Source organism: Salvelinus fontinalis, chromosome 32 (assembly GCF_029448725.1).
Source record: "Salvelinus fontinalis isolate EN_2023a chromosome 32, ASM2944872v1, whole genome shotgun sequence".
Classification (NCBI taxonomy): Eukaryota; Metazoa; Chordata; class Actinopteri; order Salmoniformes; family Salmonidae; genus Salvelinus; species Salvelinus fontinalis.
The window spans coordinates 10,084,390-10,106,123 of NC_074696.1; the positions used below are offsets into that span (position 1 = coordinate 10,084,390).

The 21,734-nt window shown below is 48.4% G+C and overlaps 1 protein-coding gene across 1 annotated transcript; it reads right to left on the reverse strand.

Moving 5' to 3' along the window:
- Positions 1-364: 364 nt before the first annotated feature.
- On the reverse strand, positions 365-21,002 carry gtf2h4 (general transcription factor IIH, polypeptide 4). The gene is made up of 14 exons (XM_055893318.1): positions 20,859-21,002; positions 20,535-20,653; positions 18,719-18,823; positions 18,437-18,568; positions 17,999-18,184; positions 16,108-16,216; positions 15,660-15,728; positions 15,373-15,456; positions 14,054-14,210; positions 13,423-13,553; positions 12,723-12,770; positions 4,752-4,830; positions 1,806-1,867; positions 365-862 (listed from the first exon to the last, which is right to left on the reverse strand). The coding sequence occupies exons 2-14, from the start codon at positions 20,648-20,650 to the stop codon at positions 752-754; spliced, it is 1,389 nt and encodes a 462-aa protein (XP_055749293.1). The 5' UTR covers positions 20,651-20,653; positions 20,859-21,002; the 3' UTR covers positions 365-751.
- Positions 21,003-21,734: the final 732 nt, after the last annotated feature.

The following is a 21,734-nucleotide window of genomic DNA, read 5'->3' on the forward strand; positions in this document are numbered from 1 at the left end:
AAATGCATTTCATAGTATCAGCCCTGCATGTTAAATCCCCACATTTATATGCATGGCTCTTTCCTCTGCAATGAAATACATCCAACTTATGTTTGAATGCTTGTTAAAAAGGGGAAAAAAAGTGTTATTTCTTACATTTATTTAACTAGGCAAGTCAGTTAAGAACAAATTCTTATCTACAATGACGGCCTAGGAACAGTGGGTTGACAGCCTTGTTCAGGGGCAGAAAGACACATTTTTACATTGTCAGCTCGAGGATTCGATCTAGCCACCTTTCGGTTACTGGCCCAACACTCTAACCACTAGGCTACCTGCCGCTACATTCCGCCCCGTATTGCATAAGTATTGCAGGCTAAGTCATACATTTCTTTAAATAATTTTATTTGCCCACCAACCCAAAAGGAGACAATGGCAATATCACCAACAAAAACAGAGACAAAGCACTTGCTTCCTCCATTTTGTCCTACCCAGCACCAGTCACGGTAGCCTTGGTGCCAGTCTTACCTTGCCAACTCCTTACGGAATTGCCATGTTTGGCTTGACAATGACAACGTAGGTAAGAGCACAAACAGATCTGGCACCAGGCTACAGCCATTGCTCTGCTGTGTCCAATTCAAGATCCAATACAGTATATACAGAACTCTCCATATACCTTCTTCAGAAGATCATTCAACCGTCACCCCTAAGAAAAAAATAATCATTGTGTAAAAAATAAAAAAATGATATTTTTTTTCTTCACCCCTGTCTGTTATCAAGTGTGACTCTTCTGTCGTTTCCAGAACCTCTTGACTTCGCCGTGTCCCTGCGGTGAAACCACAATCACCCTGTGAGCCACGTTCTGCCACACCAGACAGCCCAGGCTCTGGAGAATGGAACACAGACAGACAGAGACAGAGAGAGTAAATACAACCCATATTTATGCTTATTTATTTTTCCCTTTTGTACATCGTTACAACACTGTATATATACATAATATGACATTTGTAATGTCTTTATTCTTTTGGAACTTCTGTTCATGTTTATTGTTTATTTCACTTTTGTATATTATCTACTTCACTTGCTTTGGCAATGTTAACATATGTTTCCCATGCCAATAAGGCCCCTTGAATTGAGAGAGGGGGTTTAAGTAATAAGACAGAGATAGTATCCCAAATAGCACCATATTCACTATGTAGGGGATAGGGTGCTATTCGGGATACACTCAGAGGCAGCAGCCTGTGTCTGTGCTGGAGCAATATAAAGTACCTAGATTGTACCGGGAGAGAATAGATTACATGAAGAGAAGGTCAGACAAGCAGTTGCTACATGTGACAGGGCCTGCAGATGTTAGGCTGATAATAGTAATGGAGTTCTACCATTGTTGAACTACAACCCTTTCATAGTTCAAATATTCAGAGGATGTGTAAAAGATTGTAGCAAGGCTAATTTAAGAGTGCACAGTTAATGTCAGATCATGTAATGAGAAAGCAGGATACCTAGCCAGTTGCACATTTGACATTATAATCATTTAGCAGATGCTCTTATACAGAGCGACGTACAGGAGGAATTAGGGTTAAGTGCCTTGCTCAAGGGCACATAGACAAGATGTTTAACCTAGTCGCCTCAGGGATTCAAACCAGCTCAGTTACTGTCCCAACGCTAGGCTGCCTGCTCTGGCATTGATGAGCACAAATCCCCCAAGAAAGCAGCGGTATTGTTGTTGTAATTACACCTCTGATCTCATGCTGCTCCCATGACAATAATGTTCAATGGTGAGTTCATTGACAGAGAGACAGAGAGAGAGAAAATAAAACAAGATATCTGACCTGAGCTCTGTCCCGCAACACCTCGAAGTCAGCCTGGGAGAGGAACTGGTTATACAGCACCCCTGAGATGGACAGATTGATAGAGAGGTAGACGGAGGGAAGTAGACAGGAGAGAATGAAAGATACAGATAGCTTATAGACAAGGTCAAAGGTGCAGCCCACATCAATACTCTATCACAGATTACAACACATCTTAGAGCAGGGGTTCCAACACACACACACACACACAGCCTGTATTGACAGATTGCTATCCTACAGAGGCAGGCCACCTTGTCAGTCATCCTACTGTGGGAAGAAAATGAAACCCAAAGAAATCAATCAGCTTTGTAAGTCCTCACGGAGTAGCTAGAGGTGCCCCTGGACAACGCAGGAGAACATACAGGACCTGGGCCGTATGTAGAGGTCGACCGATTAGGATTTTTCAACGCCGATACCGATTATTGGAGGACCCAAAAAAGCAGACACCGATTAAATCGGCCGATTTAATATATATATTTGTAATTATGACAATTACAACAATACTGAATTAACCCTTATTTTAACTTAATATAATACATAAATAAAAATAATTTAGTCTCAAATAATGAAACATGTTCAATTTGGTTTAAATAATGCAAAAACACAGTGTTGGAGAAGAAAGTAAAAGTGCAATATGTGCCATGTAAAAAAGCTAACGTTTAAGTTCCTTGCTCAGAACATGAGAACATATGAAAGCTGGTGGTTCCTTTTAACACGAGTCTTCAATATTCCCAGGTAAGAAGTTTTAGGTTGTTGTTATTATAGGAATTATAGGACTATTTCTCTCTATACCATTTGTATTTCATTAACCTTTGACTATTGGCTGTTCTTATAGGCACTATAGTATTGCCAGCCTAATCTCAGGAGTTAATAGGCTTGAAGTCATAAACAGCGCAATGCTTGAAGCACAAACGCAGGAAAGTGCTGTTTGAATGAATGCTTACGAGCCTGCTGCTGCCTACCACCGCTCAGTCAGACAGCTCTATCAAATATCAAATCATAGACTTAATTATAATATAATAACACACAGAAATACGAGCCTTAGGTCATTAATATGGTCAAATCCGGAAACTATCATTTCGAAAACAAAACGTTTATTCTTTCAGTGAAATACAAAACCGTTCCGTGTTTTATCTAACGGATGGCATCCCTAAGTCTAAATATTGCTGTTACATTGCAAAACCTTCAATGTCATAATTATGTAAAATTCTGGCAAATGAATTAGTCTTTGTTAGGAAGAAATGGTCTTCACACAGTTCGCAACGAGCCAGGCGGCCCAAACTGCTGCATATACCCTGACTCTGCTTGCACAGAACGCAAGAGAACTCAATTTCCGTAGTTAAAAGAAATTCATGTTAGCAGGCATTAACTAAATATGCAGGTTGGTGGAACGACAGTGATTTTTTTCACGAATGTGCTTTTTAAATCATCACCCGTTTGGCAAAGTAGGCTGTGATTCGATGATTAATTAACATACACCACATTGATTATATGCAACGCAGGACAAGCTAGATAAACTAGTAATATCATCAACCATGTGTAGTTAACTAGTGATTATGTTAAGATTTATTGTTTTTTATAAGATAAGTTTAATGCTAGCTAGCAACTTACCTTGGCTCCTTGCTGCACTCGCATAACAGGTAGTCAGCCTGCCACGAAGTCTCCTCGTGGAGTGCAATGTAAATCGGCGTCCAAAAATGCCGATTACCGATTGTTATGAAAACTTCCCTAATTAAATCAGCCTCTAGTAGAAAGTACCTCAGAGTAGGTCAGGATGTTTCTGGATCAAAACGGGGTTTAAATGGTGGCCGTGGCCAATAGCACGGTCGCAGACAACCTTTTAGAGGCCGTCCTTCTGGCATATTTGACAAGAGCAATGTGAGGCTTTTTCCTTTTTCTTTTTCATGATTGATAGTTCTCAAAGATGATCTTATTTTAAAATATATACAGTGCCTTCAAAAATACATTTGCAAAAAAAATAATAATAATAATGTTTTAACTTTGTCATTCTGGGGTGTTGTGTGTAGATGGGTGAGAAGAAAAATATCAATGGAATCCATGTTGAATTCAGGGTGTAACACAACAAAATGTGGAATAAGTCACAGGGTATGAATACTTTCTGAAGGCTCTGTAGGTTAATTATCTTTTCTACATACTATATCTGATTTTAGTCATGAAGTTTACACTTAAGACGTTTTACCATCCCAAAAATGATTTTCTGAAGAAAAAATAAAATACTATTGTTGTTATTATTAATATATATATATATTTACTGTTTTGACTTACCCGGACTGAAAAAACTAATGTTTCTATGCAGAAAAAACCCTGGGAGTGCTGGGATCAGTTTAGCCTTTCAGATCACAATGAATAGTATTGACATGGATAGAGGGGACCTGATCCTAGATCAGCACTCCTACTCTGAACCACTTGATACATACTGGTTTCATTTCAAAGCACTGAAGTGTTACGGCCTGTTTTTCCCCCGGCAACTGAATTCCTATCAACGGCACGTCTCACACGGGTCTTACCAGAGATCAGAGACACTGGGTGAGAGAGCGTGATCTCACACGGGTCTTACCAGAGATCAGAGACACTGGGTGAGAGAGCGTGATCTCACACGGGTCTTACCAGAGATCAGAGACACTGGGTGAGAGAGCGTGATCTCACACGGGTCTTACCAGAGATCAGAGACACTGGGTGAGAGAGCGTGATCTCACACGGGTCTTACCAGAGATCAGAGACACTGGGTGAGAGAGCGTGATCTCACACGGGTCTTACCAGAGATCAGAGACACTGGGTGAGAGAGCGTGATCTCACCAACCATTAGGTGGGACGGACATCATTCATCACAATGACAAAAGAGAAACCTGCTCATGAAAACTTGTATTAAACACACACACACACACACACACACACACACGGCCTCACCCTCAGAGAACTGTAGTCGATCTCTCTCCAGCTCCCATAGTCTGATCTGGTCTGTGATGGTGGGGGGCAGCACTGGGTTCTGAGAGACACAGACAGAGTTGGTAGGAGTAGGCTTTGTCCCAAATGGCTATTCACTATGTAGTGTACTACTTTAGACCAGGGCCCATAAGGAATAGGCCCCATAGGGAATAGGGCCCATTGGGGATAGGGCTCTGGTCAAAAGTAGTGCACTATATAGGAAATAGCGTTCTATTTGGACCAAAACCTTAGTCTAGCATGTAATGTCAGGATGACATACGAGTAATGAACCTCCAGCATGGGAGTAGGGTCAAACAGGTCAGTCAGATATTACTGTGAGTAACAGAACACAGAGAGGAGGAAGAGACAAGAGAACGAGGGGGCGAGAGAAAGACAGCATGAGACCCAGAGGAACAGAGAGCGAGGGACAGACAGAGAGCGGGCGAGCGACGGACAGACAGAGAGCGGGCGAGCGACGGACAGACAGAGAGCGGGCGAGCGACGGACAGACAGACAGACAGACAGAGAGCGGGCGAGCGACGGACAGACAGACAGACAGACAGACAGAGAGCGGGCGAGCGACGGACAGACAGACAGACAGACAGACAGAGAGCGGGCGAGCGACGGACAGACAGACAGACAGACAGACAGAGAGCGGGCGAGCGACGGACAGACAGACAGACAGACAGACAGAGAGAGGGCGAGCGACGGACAGACAGACAGACAGACAGAGAGCGGGCGAGCGACGGACAGACAGACAGACAGACAGAGAGCGGTCGAGCGACGGACAGACAGACAGACAGACAGAGAGCGGGCGAGCGACGGACAGACAGACAGACAGAGAGCGGGCGAGCGACGGACAGACAGACAGACAGAGAGCGGGCGAGCGACGGACAGACAGACAGACAGAGAGCGGGCGACGGACAGACAGACAGACAGAGAGCGAGAGACGGACAGACAGACAGAGAGCGAGAGACGGACAGACAGACAGAGAGCGAGAGACGGACAGACAGACAGACAGAGAGCGAGAGACGGACAGACAGACAGACAGAGAGCGAGAGACGGACAGACAGACAGACAGAGAGCGAGAGACGGACAGACAGACAGACAGAGAGCGAGAGACGGACAGACAGACAGACAGAGAGCGAGAGACGGACAGACAGACAGACAGAGAGCGAGAGACGGACAGACAGACAGACAGAGAGCGAGAGACGGACAGACAGACAGACAGAGAGCGAGAGACGGACAGACAGACAGAGAGCGAGAGACGGACAGACAGACAGACAGAGAGCGAGAGACGGACAGACAGACAGACAGAGAGCGAGAGCGAGAGAGACAGACAGACAGAGAGCGAGAGCGAGAGAGACAGACAGACAGAGAGCGAGAGACAGACAGACAGACAGAGAGCGAGAGACAGACAGACAGACAGAGAGCGAGAGACGGACAGACAGACAGAGAGCGAGAGACGGACAGACAGACAGAGAGCGAGAGACGGACAGACAGACAGAGAGCGAGAGACGGACAGACAGACAGACAGAGAGCGAGAGACGGACAGACAGACAGACAGAGAGCGAGAGCGAGAGACAGACAGACAGAGAGCGAGAGCGAGAGACAGACAGACAGAGAGCGAGAGCGAGAGAGACAGACAGACAGAGAGCGAGAGCGAGAGAGACAGACAGACAGAGAGCGAGAGACAGACAGACAGACAGAGAGCGAGAGACAGACAGACAGACAGAGAGCGAGAGACAGACAGACAGAGAGCGAGAGACAGACAGACAGAGAGCGAGAGACAGACAGACAGACAGAGAGCGAGAGACAGACAGACAGAGAGCGGGCGAGAGACAGACAGACAGAGAGCGGGCGAGCGACGGACAGACAGACAGACAGAGAGCGGGCGAGCGACGGACAGACAAACAGACAGAGAGCGGGCGAGCGACGGACAGACAGACAGACAGAGAGCGGGCGAGCGACGGACAGACAGACAGACAGAGAGAGCGGGCGAGCGACGGACAGACAGACAGAGAGAGCGAGCGACGGACAGACAGACAGAGAGAGCGAGCGACGGACAGACAGACAGAGAGCGCGAGCGACGGACAGACAGACAGAGAGCGAGAGACAGACAGACAGACAGAGAGCGAGAGACAGACAGACAGAGAGCGGGCGAGAGACAGACAGACAGAGAGCGGGCGAGAGACAGACAGACAGAGAGCGGGCGAGCGACGGACAGACAGACAGACAGAGAGCGGGCGAGCGACGGACAGACAGACAGACAGAGAGCGGGCGAGCGACGGACAGACAGACAGACAGAGAGGGCGAGCGACGGACAGACAGACAGAGAGAGCGAGCGACGGACAGACAGACAGAGAGCGAGAGACGGACAGACAGACAGAGAGCGAGAGACGGACAGACAGACAGAGAGCAAGAGACGGACAGACAGACAGAGAGCGAGAGACGGACAGACAGACAGACAGACAGAGAGCGAGAGACGGACAGACAGACAGAGAGCGAGAGACGGACAGACAGACAGACAGAGAGCGAGAGACGGACAGACAGACAGACAGAGAGCGAGAGACGGACAGACAGACAGACAGAGAGCGAGAGCGAGAGACAGACAGACAGAGAGCGGGCGAGCGACGGACAGACAGACAGACAGAGAGCGGGCGAGCGACGGACAGACAGACAGACAGAGAGCGAGAGACGGACAGACAGACAGAGAGCGAGAGACGGACAGACAGACAGACAGACAGAGAGCGAGAGACGGACAGACAGACAGACAGAGAGCGAGAGACGGACAGACAGACAGACAGAGAGCGAGAGACGGACAGACAGACAGACAGAGAGCGAGAGACGGACAGACAGACAGACAGAGAGCGAGAGCGAGAGACAGACAGACAGAGAGCGAGAGCGAGAGAGACAGACAGACAGAGAGCGAGAGCGAGAGAGACAGACAGACAGAGAGCGAGAGACAGACAGACAGACAGAGAGCGAGAGACAGACAGACAGACAGAGAGCGAGAGACAGACAGACAGAGAGCGAGAGACAGACAGACAGACAGACAGAGAGCGAGAGACAGACAGACAGAGAGCGGGCGAGAGACAGACAGACAGAGAGCGGGCGAGCGACGGACAGACAGACAGACAGACAGAGAGCGGGCGAGCGACGGACAGACAGACAGACAGAGAGCGGGCGAGCGACGGACAGACAGACAGACAGAGAGCGGGCGAGCGACGGACAGACAGACAGACAGAGAGCGGGCGAGCGACGGACAGACAGACAGACAGAGAGCGGGCGAGCGACGGACAGACAGACAGAGAGCGAGAGACGGACAGACAGACAGAGAGCGAGAGACGGACAGACAGACAGAGAGCGAGAGACGGACAGACAGACAGAGAGCGAGAGACGGACAGACAGACAGACAGAGAGCGAGAGACGGACAGACAGACAGACAGAGAGCGAGAGACGGACAGACAGACAGACAGAGAGCGAGAGCGAGAGACAGACAGACAGAGAGCGAGAGCGAGAGAGACAGAGAGCGAGAGCGAGAGAGACAGACAGACAGAGAGCGAGAGACAGACAGACAGACAGAGAGCGAGAGACAGACAGACAGAGAGCGAGAGACAGACAGACAGAGAGCGAGAGACAGACAGACAGACAGACAGAGAGCGAGAGACAGACAGACAGAGAGCGGGCGAGAGACAGACAGACAGAGAGCGGGCGAGCGACGGACAGACAGACAGACAGAGAGCGGGCGAGCGACGGACAGACAGACAGACAGAGAGCGGGCGAGCGACGGACAGACAGACAGACAGAGAGCGGGCGAGCGACGGACAGACAGACAGACAGACAGAGAGCGAGAGACGGACAGACAGACAGAGAGCGAGAGACGGACAGACAGACAGACAGAGAGCGAGAGCGAGAGAGACAGAGAGCGAGAGAGACAGACAGACAGAGAGCGAGAGACAGACAGACAGACAGAGAGCGAGAGACAGACAGACAGAGAGCGAGAGACAGACAGACAGAGAGCGAGAGACAGACAGACAGACAGACAGAGAGCGAGAGACAGACAGACAGAGAGCGGGCGAGAGACAGACAGACAGAGAGCGGGCGAGCGACGGACAGACAGACAGACAGAGAGCGGGCGAGCGACGGACAGACAGACAGACAGAGAGCGGGCGAGCGACGGACAGACAGACAGACAGAGAGCGGGCGAGCGACGGACAGACAGACAGACAGACAGAGAGCGAGAGACGGACAGACAGACAGAGAGCGAGAGACGGACAGACAGACAGAGAGCGAGAGACGGACAGACAGACAGAGAGCGAGAGACGGACAGACAGACAGACAGACAGAGAGCGAGAGACGGACAGACAGACAGAGAGCGAGAGACGGACAGACAGACAGAGAGCGAGAGACGGACAGACAGACAGAGAGCGAGAGACGGACAGACAGACAGACAGACAGAGAGCGAGAGACGGACAGACAGACAGACAGACAGAGAGCGAGAGACGGACAGACAGACAGAGAGCGAGAGACAGACAGACAGACAGAGAGCGAGAGACAGACAGACAGACAGAGAGCGAGAGACAGACAGACAGACAGAGAGCGAGAGACAGACAGACAGACAGAGAGCGAGAGACAGACAGACAGACAGAGAGCGAGAGACAGACAGACAGACAGAGAGCGAGAGACAGACAGACAGACAGAGAGCGAGAGACAGACAGAGAGCGAGAGACAGACAGACAGACAGAGAGCGAGAGACAGACAGACAGACAGACAGACAGACAGAGAGCGACAGACAGACAGACAGACAGACAGAGAGCGACAGACAGAGAGCGAGAGACAGACAGACAGAGAGCGAGAGACAGACAGACAGAGAGCGAGAGACAGACAGACAGAGAGCGAGAGACAGACAGACAGAGAGCGAGAGACAGACAGACAGAGAGCGAGAGACAGACAGACAGAGAGCGAGAGACAGACAGACAGAGAGCGAGAGACAGACAGACAGAGAGCGAGAGACAGACAGACAGAGAGCGAGAGACAGACAGACAGAGAGCGAGAGACAGACAGACAGAGAGCGAGAGACAGACAGACAGAGAGCGAGAGACAGACAGACAGAGAGCGAGAGACAGACAGACAGAGAGCGAGAGACAGACAGACAGAGAGCGAGAGACAGACAGACAGAGAGCGAGAGACAGACAGACAGAGAGCGAGAGACAGACAGACAGAGAGCGAGAGACAGACAGACAGAGAGCGAGAGACAGACAGACAGAGAGCGAGAGACAGACAGACAGAGAGCGAGAGACAGACAGACAGAGAGCGAGAGACAGACAGACAGAGAGCGAGAGACAGACAGACAGAGAGCGAGAGACAGACAGACAGAGAGCGAGAGACAGACAGACAGAGAGCGAGAGACAGACAGACAGAGAGCGAGAGACGGACAGACAGAGAGCGAGAGACGGACAGACAGAGAGCGAGAGACGGACAGACAGAGAGCGAGAGACGGACAGACAGAGAGCGAGAGACGGACAGACAGAGAGCGAGAGACGGACAGACAGAGAGCGAGAGACGGACAGACAGAGAGCGAGAGACGGACAGACAGAGAGCGAGAGACGGACAGACAGAGAGCGAGCGAGAGACGGACAGACAGACAGAGAGCGAGCGAGAGACGGACAGACAGAGAGCGAGAGACGGACAGACAGAGAGCGAGAGACAGACAGACAGACAGACAGAGAGCGAGAGACAGACAGACAGACAGACAGAGAGCGAGAGACAGACAGACAGACAGACAGAGAGCGAGAGACAGACAGACAGACAGACAGAGAGCGAGAGACAGACAGACAGACAGACAGAGAGCGAGAGACAGACAGACAGAGAGCGAGAGACAGACAGACAGAGAGCGAGAGACAGACAGACAGAGAGCGAGAGACAGACAGACAGAGAGCGAGAGACAGACAGACAGAGAGCGAGAGACAGACAGACAGAGAGCGAGAGACAGACAGACAGAGAGCGAGAGACAGACAGACAGAGAGCGAGAGACAGACAGACAGAGAGCGAGAGACAGACAGACAGAGAGCGAGAGACAGACAGACAGAGAGCGAGAGACAGACAGACAGAGAGCGAGAGACAGACAGACAGAGAGCGAGAGACAGACAGACAGAGAGCGAGAGACAGACAGACAGAGAGCGAGAGACAGACAGACAGAGAGCGAGAGACAGACAGACAGAGAGCGAGAGACAGACAGACAGAGAGCGAGAGACAGACAGACAGAGAGCGAGAGACAGACAGACAGAGAGCGAGAGACAGACAGACAGAGAGCGAGAGACAGACAGACAGAGAGCGAGAGACAGACAGACAGAGAGCGAGAGACAGACAGACAGACAGCGAGAGACAGACAGACAGAGAGCGAGAGACAGACAGACAGAGAGCGAGAGACAGACAGACAGAGAGCGAGAGACAGACAGACAGAGAGCGAGAGACAGACAGACAGAGAGCGAGAGACAGACAGACAGAGAGCGAGAGACGGACAGACAGAGAGCGAGAGACGGACAGACAGAGAGCGAGAGACGGACAGACAGAGAGCGAGAGACGGACAGACAGAGAGCGAGAGACGGACAGACAGAGAGCGAGAGACGGACAGACAGAGAGCGAGAGACGGACAGACAGAGAGCGAGAGACGGACAGACAGAGAGCGAGAGACGGACAGACAGAGAGCGAGAGACGGACAGACAGAGAGCGAGAGACGGACAGACAGAGAGCGAGAGACGGACAGACAGAGAGCGAGAGACGGACAGACAGAGAGCGAGAGACGGACAGACAGAGAGCGAGAGACGGACAGACAGAGAGCGAGAGACGGACAGACAGAGAGCGAGAGACGGACAGACAGAGAGCGAGAGACGGACAGACAGAGAGCGAGAGACAGACAGACAGAGAGCGAGAGACAGACAGACAGAGAGCGAGAGACAGACAGACAGAGAGCGAGAGACAGACAGACAGAGAGCGAGAGACAGACAGACAGAGAGCGAGAGACAGACAGACAGAGAGCGAGAGACAGACAGACAGAGAGCGAGAGACAGACAGACAGAGAGCGAGAGACAGACAGACAGAGAGCGAGAGACAGACAGACAGACAGCGAGAGACAGACAGACAGAGAGCGAGAGACAGACAGACAGAGAGCGAGAGACAGACAGACAGAGAGCGAGAGACAGACAGACAGAGAGCGAGAGACAGACAGACAGAGAGCGAGAGACAGACAGACAGAGAGCGAGAGACGGACAGACAGAGAGCGAGAGACGGACAGACAGAGAGCGAGAGACGGACAGACAGAGAGCGAGAGACGGACAGACAGAGAGCGAGAGACGGACAGACAGAGAGCGAGAGACGGACAGACAGAGAGCGAGAGACGGACAGACAGAGAGCGAGAGACGGACAGACAGAGAGCGAGAGACGGACAGACAGAGAGCGAGAGACGGACAGACAGAGAGCGAGAGACGGACAGACAGAGAGCGAGAGACGGACAGACAGAGAGCGAGAGACGGACAGACAGAGAGCGAGAGACGGACAGACAGAGAGCGAGAGACGGACAGACAGAGAGCGAGAGACAGACAGACAGAGAGCGAGAGACAGACAGACAGAGAGCGAGAGACGGACAGACAGAGAGCGAGAGACGGACAGACAGAGAGCGAGAGACAGACAGACAGAGAGCGAGAGACGGACAGACAGAGAGCGAGAGACAGACAGACAGAGAGCGAGAGACAGACAGACAGAGAGCGAGAGACAGACAGACAGAGAGCGAGAGACAGACAGACAGAGAGCGAGAGACGGACAGACAGAGAGCGAGAGACGGACAGACAGAGAGCGAGAGACGGACAGACAGAGAGCGAGAGACGGACAGACAGAGCGAGAGACAGACAGAGAGTGAGACAGATGAGGGAGCAGATTGATATTTGGAGATACCTGTTTCAGCATGACAGGATGTGCTCTGGTCCTTAGAAAGTGGAGAATCTGAAAAGCACAAAATCTTGACCGTAAACACTTCCCCACACAACATCAGAAGCACCATTCTACCATGTCATGTGCAGTATAACAATTAACTAAAAGACACACAGAATGAGACAAAAACATACATACTTTCCCAAACAGCTCAACCATGTATAACAGTGAATACCAGAACTCCAATACACTGAACAGAGAAATCCATTAACACAAAACCTGACGAACTCCAAGCTGCCATTATGTTGTTCAGTAGTGTAAAGTAACCTGCTATCTGCTGTGAGGAGTGTCTGTCTGCTGTGAGGAGTGTCTGTCTGCTGTGAGGAGTGTCTGTCTGCTGTGAGGAGTGTCTGTCTGCTGTGAGGAGTGTGTGTCTGCTGTGAGGAGTGTCTGTCTGCTGTGAGGAGTGTGTGTCTGCTGTGAGGAGTGTGTGTCTGCTGTGAGGAGTGTGTGTCTGCTGTGAGGAGTGTCTGTCTGCTGTGAGGAGTGTCTGTCTGCTGTGAGGAGTGTCTGTCTGCTGTGAGGAGTGTCTGTCTGCTGTGAGGAGTGTGTGTCTGCTGTGAGGAGTGTCTGTCTGCTGTGAGGAGTGTGTGTCTGCTGTGAGGAGTGTGTGTCTGCTGTGAGGAGTGTGTGTCTGCTGTGAGGAGTGTGTGTGTGTGTTTACCTGTTGTGCGGTGATGCCGTTAGCGATGGCTTGCTGTACTGACTCCCTGGTAACATGGGCTACCACCACGTTAGGGAAGCGATAGAGACACTCACTAAACAGAGCCACCAAAGCGATCTGCAGCTCAGAGTCTGAGGGGGAGAAGACAGATGAATAACACTAATTCACTACCGCCTGGATATGAGAATGAGCCCAATCAGAAAACACTTCAACTAAACGAACAGTACGTAGCAGTTATCTAACAGATAGGAGATAAATCATTTCATTAATTAGTCAACATTATGCTTCCGTTATGAATATATTAATAACATGAATTACTGTATCTATGTATAAATACCCGTTTCAAACAAGTGTCAACAATTTTTTTTAAATGACAGAAAATAAATAAGTTAACAGACTATTCAATACCACCTGGAAATTAGTAATAAATGAAATACTACAATCTCAAACAATGAGAGGGATTTACACACAGGAATGAAATAATGGAGAGCAACACAGATAACTCAGAGTTGAGGTGTAAATCTTGAATTGTTCAATGGGAGATTTGAATGAAAACTTGAGTTCCTCTGGTTTCGGTGGTCCACGCTGTCAGACAATACACTGCAGAGTTAGACCTTCCAGCGGTACATACTAGTATAAGCATAGAGACGATAGTTGGTTTCCACTACGATGAAACCTGAATCTCCAGTCCCTGGGGCAGCGCCCATAGCGGTGGAGGAAGAGTTGGCGGAGACGCCAGCAGACAGGGTGATGGCCAACCTGGTGGGGTAGTACCTTCTAGACTTCCTCTGATGAGACCAGAGAGAGAGAGAGGGTAGGGGTACAAGACCAGGGGTGAGAAGGACAGTGAGAGGAGATAACAAAATGTTATTAGTGTCTGTCCATTCTGTGCTGTCAATTCTGTGCTGTCCTGATCTTACTCTTCCACCATATTCTTTGTTTGTTTATTTGACAACACGTACAAAAAAACTAAAATAAATACATTCTACAAGCTTTAACAAGGGCAAGGTATTGTGATTCATTTGAAAACAGCATTACAACGCTCACGAGTGGCGCAGCGGTCTAAGGCACTGCATCTCAGTGCTCGAGGCGTCACTACAGACACCCTGGTTTGATTCCAGGCTGTATCACAACCGGCCGTGATTGGGAGTCCCATAGGGCGGCACACAATTGGCCCAGCGTCGTCCGGGTTTGGCCGGGGTAGGCCGTCATTGTAAAATAAGAATTTGTTCTTAACTGACTTGCCTAGTTAAATTAATACAAATAAAATATGCAGAGGTTTTATTGTCCTCTCAGGAATTCTGTCTTATTTATATCGGTCCCCCACACAAGCCTTTAAATGCTGTGACACTCTGTGGAGATTGGGCCTGGGAGTGTTTAGGTTACTGTAAACTTGGTATCGTTTGATTGGTCAATGGTGGTTGGTTTTGGGATAAAAGGTTACTCCTTTAGATGTTATGAAATGGAATTAACTGCCTGTGTTCTCTCTCTCTTATCCTGGTTCCAGTCCATGGAGGAAGGTTGTATGATCCATTCTCATTTCCTAGGCTTCTAGGCCCAGTAAGCCTCTCTTCGTTCCTGCTTTGTCCTGTAAGTTAACTTTAGGATCTATATGGTTGGAATAATGTCTTGTAATGATGGTTAATGCTTTGTATAACTTCAGCTTTATGCCTTGGTATGTGAATCCATTCCTTTTACAAAGTAATTAAATATCTGTCTTTGATATAGACAATTCTCAGACCAATTCTTGCTAGTCAACGTCAACTCATTGCCTTGCTTGTATATTTAAATTATGTTTATGGAATCAGATAAACATTTTAATAGGCTAATTGCTTAGTCTTATTACAAATCACATGTGAGGTATTTATTTATATTATATACACACACGCCAAATATTACTGTGAACTACAATTGTAGCTACTTTGCTAATTCTCCTCCACCATATCTCACCTTTCTCTGGAAGACGAGGCCAAATTCTCTCAGGTGCTGTAGGAAGGTGAGCAGAGATTCACTCATCCCCTCCACTGAGTAGTCCTGGGGCACAGGACAGGGGTGACAACATCAGTCGATAAGAGACTATAAACAGAATATTCCACAATCTAATAATCCAAAATGACTATGAAATATTTTGACATGACATCACACTATGTTGAAATCAATCCGTTAAAGTTGGGTGTTCTGCATAGAATGCAGGTAAGCAGCCAGGCAGCATGAAATATCAGTACTACAAGACTCACCCTGCCTAGTGTCGAGAAACTGAGCTGGAACAAGAAGGACAGAATCTCCACCAGGTCCATTCCACGAGTCTGAAATATGAGAAGGACAAGAGCACATAATACTGGGAGAGAAGTCTGTCTGTGTGCCCCTGTGTGCCCCTGTGTGCCCCTGTGTGCCCCTGTGTGCCCCTGTGTGCCCCTGTGTGCCCCTGTGTGCCCCTGTGTGCCCCTGTGTGCCTCTGTGTGCCTCTGTGTGCCCCTGTGTGCCTCTGTGTGCCTCTGTGTGCCTCTGTGTGCCTCTGTGTGCCTCTGTGTGCCTCTGTGTGCCTCTGTGTGCCTCTGTGTGCCTCTGTGTGCCTCTGTGTGCCTCTGTGTGCCTCTGTGTGCCTCTGTGTGCCTCTGTGTGCCTCTGTGTGCCTCTGTGTGCCTCTGTGTGCCTCTGTGTGCCTCTGTGTGCCTGACGACCTACCTGTGCCGTGTTGAGGTACTGTAGGGTGAAGTACCAGAGCTGAGAGGCTGTGTCCAGGAGAAGGAACTGGAAACCAGCTGAGGTGATACAGGGAGCATCTCCAGCCTCACTGGAGGAGGGGAAGAGGTATAGGATACATGAGAGAAAGAGGACAGAAAAGAGAGGAACAGAGATTTAGAGAGGAACAGAGATTTAGAGAGGAACAGAGGGATTCAGAGAGGAACAGAGGGATTCAGAGAGGAACAGAGGGATTCAGAGAGGAACAGAGGGATTTAGAGAGGAACAGAGGGATTTAGAGAGGAACAGAGGGATTCAGAGAGGAACAGAGGGATTCAGAGAGGAACAGAGGGATTCAGAGAGGAACAGAGGGATTCAGAGAGGAACAGAGGGATTCAGAGAGGAACAGAGGGATTCAGAGAGGAACAGAGGGATTCAGAGAGGAACAGAGGGATTCAGAGAGGAACAGAGGGATTCAGAGAGGAACAGAGATTTAGAGAGGAACAGAGATTTAGAGAGGAACAGAGGGATTCGGAGAGGAACAGAGGGATTCGGAGAGGAACAGAGGGATTCGGAGAGGAACAGAGGGATTCAGAAAGGAACAGAGGGATTCAGAGAGGAACAGAGGGATTCAGAGAGGAACAGAGGGATTCAGAGAGGAACAGAGGGATTCAGAGAGGACCAGAGGGATTCAGAGAGGAACAGAGGGATTCAGAGAGGAACAGAGGGATTCAGAGAGGAACAGAGGGATTCAGAGAGGAACAGAGGGATTCAGAGAGGAACAGAGGGATTCAGAGAGGAACAGAGGGATTCAAAGAGGAACAGAGGGATTCAGAGAGGAACAGAGGGATTCAGAGAGGAACAGAGGGATTCAGAGAGGAACAGAGGGATTCAGAGAGGAACAGAGAGATTCAGAGAGGAACAGAGGGATTCAGAGAGGAACAGAGGGATTTAGAGAGGAACAGAGGGATTCAGAGAGGAACAGAGGGATTCAGAGAGGAACAGAGGGATTCAGAGAGGAACAGAGGGATTCAGAGAGGAACAGAGGGATTCAGAGAGGAACAGAGGGATTCAGAGAGGAACAGAGGGATTCAGAGAGGAACAGAGGGATTTAGAGAGGAACAGAGGGATTCAGAGAGGAACAGAGATTTAGAAAGGAACAGAGGGATTCAGAGAGGAACAGAGATTTAGAGAGGAACAGAGATTTAGAGAGGAACAGAGATTTAGAGAGGAACAGAGATTCAGAGAGGAACAGAGGGATTCAGAGAGGAACAGGGATTCAGAGAGGAACAGAGATTCAGAGAGGAACAGAGGGATTCAGAGAGGAACAGAGGGATTCAGAGAGGAACAGAGGGATTCAGAGAGGAACAGAGGGATTCAGAGAGGAACAGAGGGATTCAGAGAGGAACAGAGGGATTTAGAGAGGAACAGAGGGATTCAGAGAGGAACAGAGGGATTTAGAGAGGAACAGAGGGATTCAGAGAGGAACAGAGGGATTCAGAGAGGAACAGAGGGATTCAGAGAGGAACAGAGGGATTCAGAGAGGAACAGAGGGATTCAGAGAGGAACAGAGGGATTTAGAGAGGAACAGAGGGATTCAGAGAGGAACAGAGGGATTCAGAGAGGAACAGAGGGATTCAGAGAGGAACAGAGGGATTCAGAGAGGAACAGAGGGATTCAGAGAGGAACATAGAAATTAGAAATAATATTGTGGTGGGGTGGAAAAAATATAAATGCATGGAAAACAGAACAGTTGAAAGTGAAAATCCCAAACACATGAACAGAAAAAAAAAACAGGTAAAATAGTGATAAAAAAATACAAACTGACAAGAAATAAAGAGTGTATGTGTTTAACATTGAGTTCCTAGTGGTCCCTCAGTGGGGTGGTACCTACGTTCTCATGAGGCCAGCCTGAATGAGGAGCTGGGACAGGTCCTGGCTGACTGCAGCACTGGGACAGCCCACCATGAAGTGGAGAACCACCTCCCAGCGCTCCAAGGCATACTTATCCAGACTCTCCACGTCACGGGCATGTCTGTCAGGACCAAGACTGTCACCCTGGTCTGCCCACGACTTACCCCTGAGAGGAGGAGGTAGAGGACGTAGTGGAGGAGGAGGAGGAAGAGGAGCAGAGAAGAAGAGGACGTAGAGGAGAAGGTGGTGGAAGATGAGGACGCGGTTGTGGAGGAAGATAAAAGAGGAAGGGGAGGAGCCTTATGAAAGACATGTTCACTAAGTAAAGTTTTAACTTTGGTAGTTCTACTGTTAGCATATTAAACCCCAATATGTACTATAGATACTAAGTACCTTACAAATGAAAGGGTTGACTTACCCTCCTAATAATGCTATTCTCAGGTTGTCTTTGAATACGGGGTTCAGAATGTTTCCCTGCAGGCCTCCCTGTAGCTGCTGGCTGTGCCATAGTCTGAGACCAGACAGCACAGAGACACACTGATCATGATCCCTGAAGGAAGAGAAGAAAATCAGGCAATTTTAGAACACAAACTACAGCAACTGAAGGTTAACTGACAGTCATTTAACAACCGGACAGTTGATAGAATTTACAATAGAGCATTGGACTTGTACTATGTATGATTCAGACTCATAGACTTACTTTTCACTGTCTTTTTTCACCCAAAGAGCCACCGCAGCCTGAGGAAGGGGTTGGTCTAGAAACAGCATTCGCATTACATAATTCTTGGCCAATGGGGGGAGCTCCCTGTCAAGCAATGAAACAAGCAGATAATCTGACTCCTTAATTTGCATGTGAGTCCGGTACAACCCAAAATACCTATCGTCGTGTATGTAAACTCAGCAAAGAAGAAACGTCCTTGCACTGTCAACTGCGATTATTTTCAGCAAACTTAACATGTGGAAATATTTGTATGAACATAACAAGATTCAACATAAACTGAACAAGTTCCACAGACACGTGACTAACAGAAATGTCATGATGTGTCCCTGAACAAAGAGGGGGTCAAAATCAAAAGTAACAGTCAGTATCTGGTGTGGCCACCAGCTGCATTAAGTACTGCAGTGCATCTCCTCCTCATGGACTGCACCAGATTTGCCAGTTCTTGCTGTGAGATGTTACCCCAATCTACATTTCTGGGAGGAATGGCCCCAGCCCTCACCTTCCGATCCAACAGGTCCCAGACGTGCTCAATGGGATTGAGATCCGGGCTCTTCGCTGGCCATGGCAGAACACTGACATTCCTGTCTTGCAGGAAATCACGCACAGAACGAGCAGTATGGCTGGTGGCATTGTCATGCTGGAGGGTCATGTCAGGATGAGCCTGCAGGAAGGGTACCACATGAGGGAGGAGGATGTCTTCCCTGTAATGCAAGCGTTGAGATTTCCTACAATGATGCTGTGACACACCGCTCCAGACCATGACGGACCCTCCACCTCCAAATCGATCCCGCTCCAGAGTACAGGCCTCGGTGTAACGCTCATTCCTTCGACGATAAACGTGAATCCGACCATCATCCCTGGTGAGACAAAACCGTGACTCGTCAGTGAAGAGCACTTTTTGCCAGTCCTGTCTGGTCCAGCGACGGTGGGTTTGTGCCCATAGGCAACGTTGTTGCCGGTGATGTCTGGTGAGGACCTGCCTTACAACAGGCCTACAAGCCCTCAGGCCAGCCTCTCTCAGCCTATTGCGGACAGTCTGAGCACTGATGGAGGGATTGCGCATTCCTGGTTTAACTCGGGCAGTTGTTGTTGCCATCCTGTACCTGTCCCGCGGGTGTGATGTTCGGATGTACCGATCCTGTGCAGGTGTTGTTACACGTGGTCTGCCACTGCGAGGACGATCAGCTGTCCGTCCTGTCTGTCTGTAGTGCTGTCTTAGGCGTCTCTCAGTACGGACATTGCAATTTATTGCCCTGGCCACATCTGCAGTCCTCATGCCTCCTTGCAGCATGCCCAAGGCATGTTCACACAGATGAGCAGGGACTCTGGGCATCTTTCTTTTGGTGGTTTTCAGAGTCAGTAGAAAGCCCTCTTAAGTGTCTTAAATTTTCATAACTCTGATTTTAATTGCCAACTGTTAGTGTCTTAACGACCGTTCCACGGGTGCATGTTCATTAATTGTTTATGGTTCATTGAACAAGCATGGGAAACAGTGATTAAACCCTTTACAATGAAGATCTGTGAAGTTATTTGGATTTTTACTAATTATCTTTGAAAGACAGGGTCCTGAAAAAGGGACGTTTTTTTTTGTTGCTGAGTTTATATGTTAAATGGGGCTTAAAAAAAAAGTGTAGATAACCTGTATTCTGTTCCATATATGTTATTAAATAATCGCACACGGTTATATGTACATTACAGATCAATTGTGTACTAAATCATAGCAAATAGCAGGACTTGTACATGTCATATTTAACAGTTACTTTAATAGTATTGTTTAAATGGACTGATCCTGTACCTGTAGACAGCCAGACATGTGGCCGGATGATTGTACAAGCGGTCTAAGATCTCAGGGCTCAACTCTTTCAGATACTCGTGGAGGTTCTTGCATTGTAACTGAACGCGCAGCTTCATCTTCTATAGACGACAAAAACACATTTTTAAAAAAAGATGCAAATGACAACTATAGTAAGAATGAAATGTGTTTCTTCTATGGCTAACATAATGACACAAGTCTGAAGAATACAAGCTTAGCTAGCAAGCTAACGAGGATGGAATGGAGCGTTTAAAAGTGAGATAGAAAGTGTAATCAACCTTGAAACATCGACATTATATTGTTTACCTTATGGTTGGGTATCGGAAAGGTCCAAAATAATTCCTATGAACTAATAAATTCAGAAATGTTCAGCATCTTTTTTTTCTCAGCAAGTGAATAGAAGCCATGTTGGATGATCACGTGATTCAGACATCCAGAAGGAGGAGCGTTCTGATTGGCGCAACTACTTTTGCTGCGATCAACGCCACAGTGAAATGTAAATGTAGTATTTTATTTTTGATACATAAAGATGACAATAATTGCTCATTTATACATTTTATAAACATGAAGTAGGTCGTTTAGATAAATTAACTGTCATTACCTGACAGCGTTGGCAAAATGTAGAAGGGAAAGGATAAAAGCAACACGAAACATGTTCTAAAGACATGTTTTAAATACAAAAAATCACACTTGAAAAATCAGTATTCGAACCTCATTCAAAATTCTGCGGCTGCAATCCAACTGATGTGGCAAAGGCATTAAAATGCCTAGCACCCCAGAGCGACTAGCCTACGCCTCATTACAAGTAATGAAGGGCAATGAGCAGCATAACAATTGTGTTTTCGCCAATACGATTTCAAGTTTGCATTACATTGATCAAACACATTCTTGTTTACAGACAAAAGAGAGGAGAAGAATATTGATGGAGGTCCAGGGGAATGGGGAAGCATCTCAATCTCTTTTCAGGAGTCCTATTTCTCTTTATCTGTATGCACAAATTAAATCATAAAAAGTAACATATCCACTCGCTCACGAGTAAACATTTAGAATATGTACAGTTTATTGGGTAAGTGCCTGTCACATTGTGGTGCAGAAAAACATCAAATGGAATAGTTTGATGAATCGGGTGGTGAGAACGGCTCAGAATAGCCTTGGTGAATTGGTGTTTGAGTGAGATGTAAT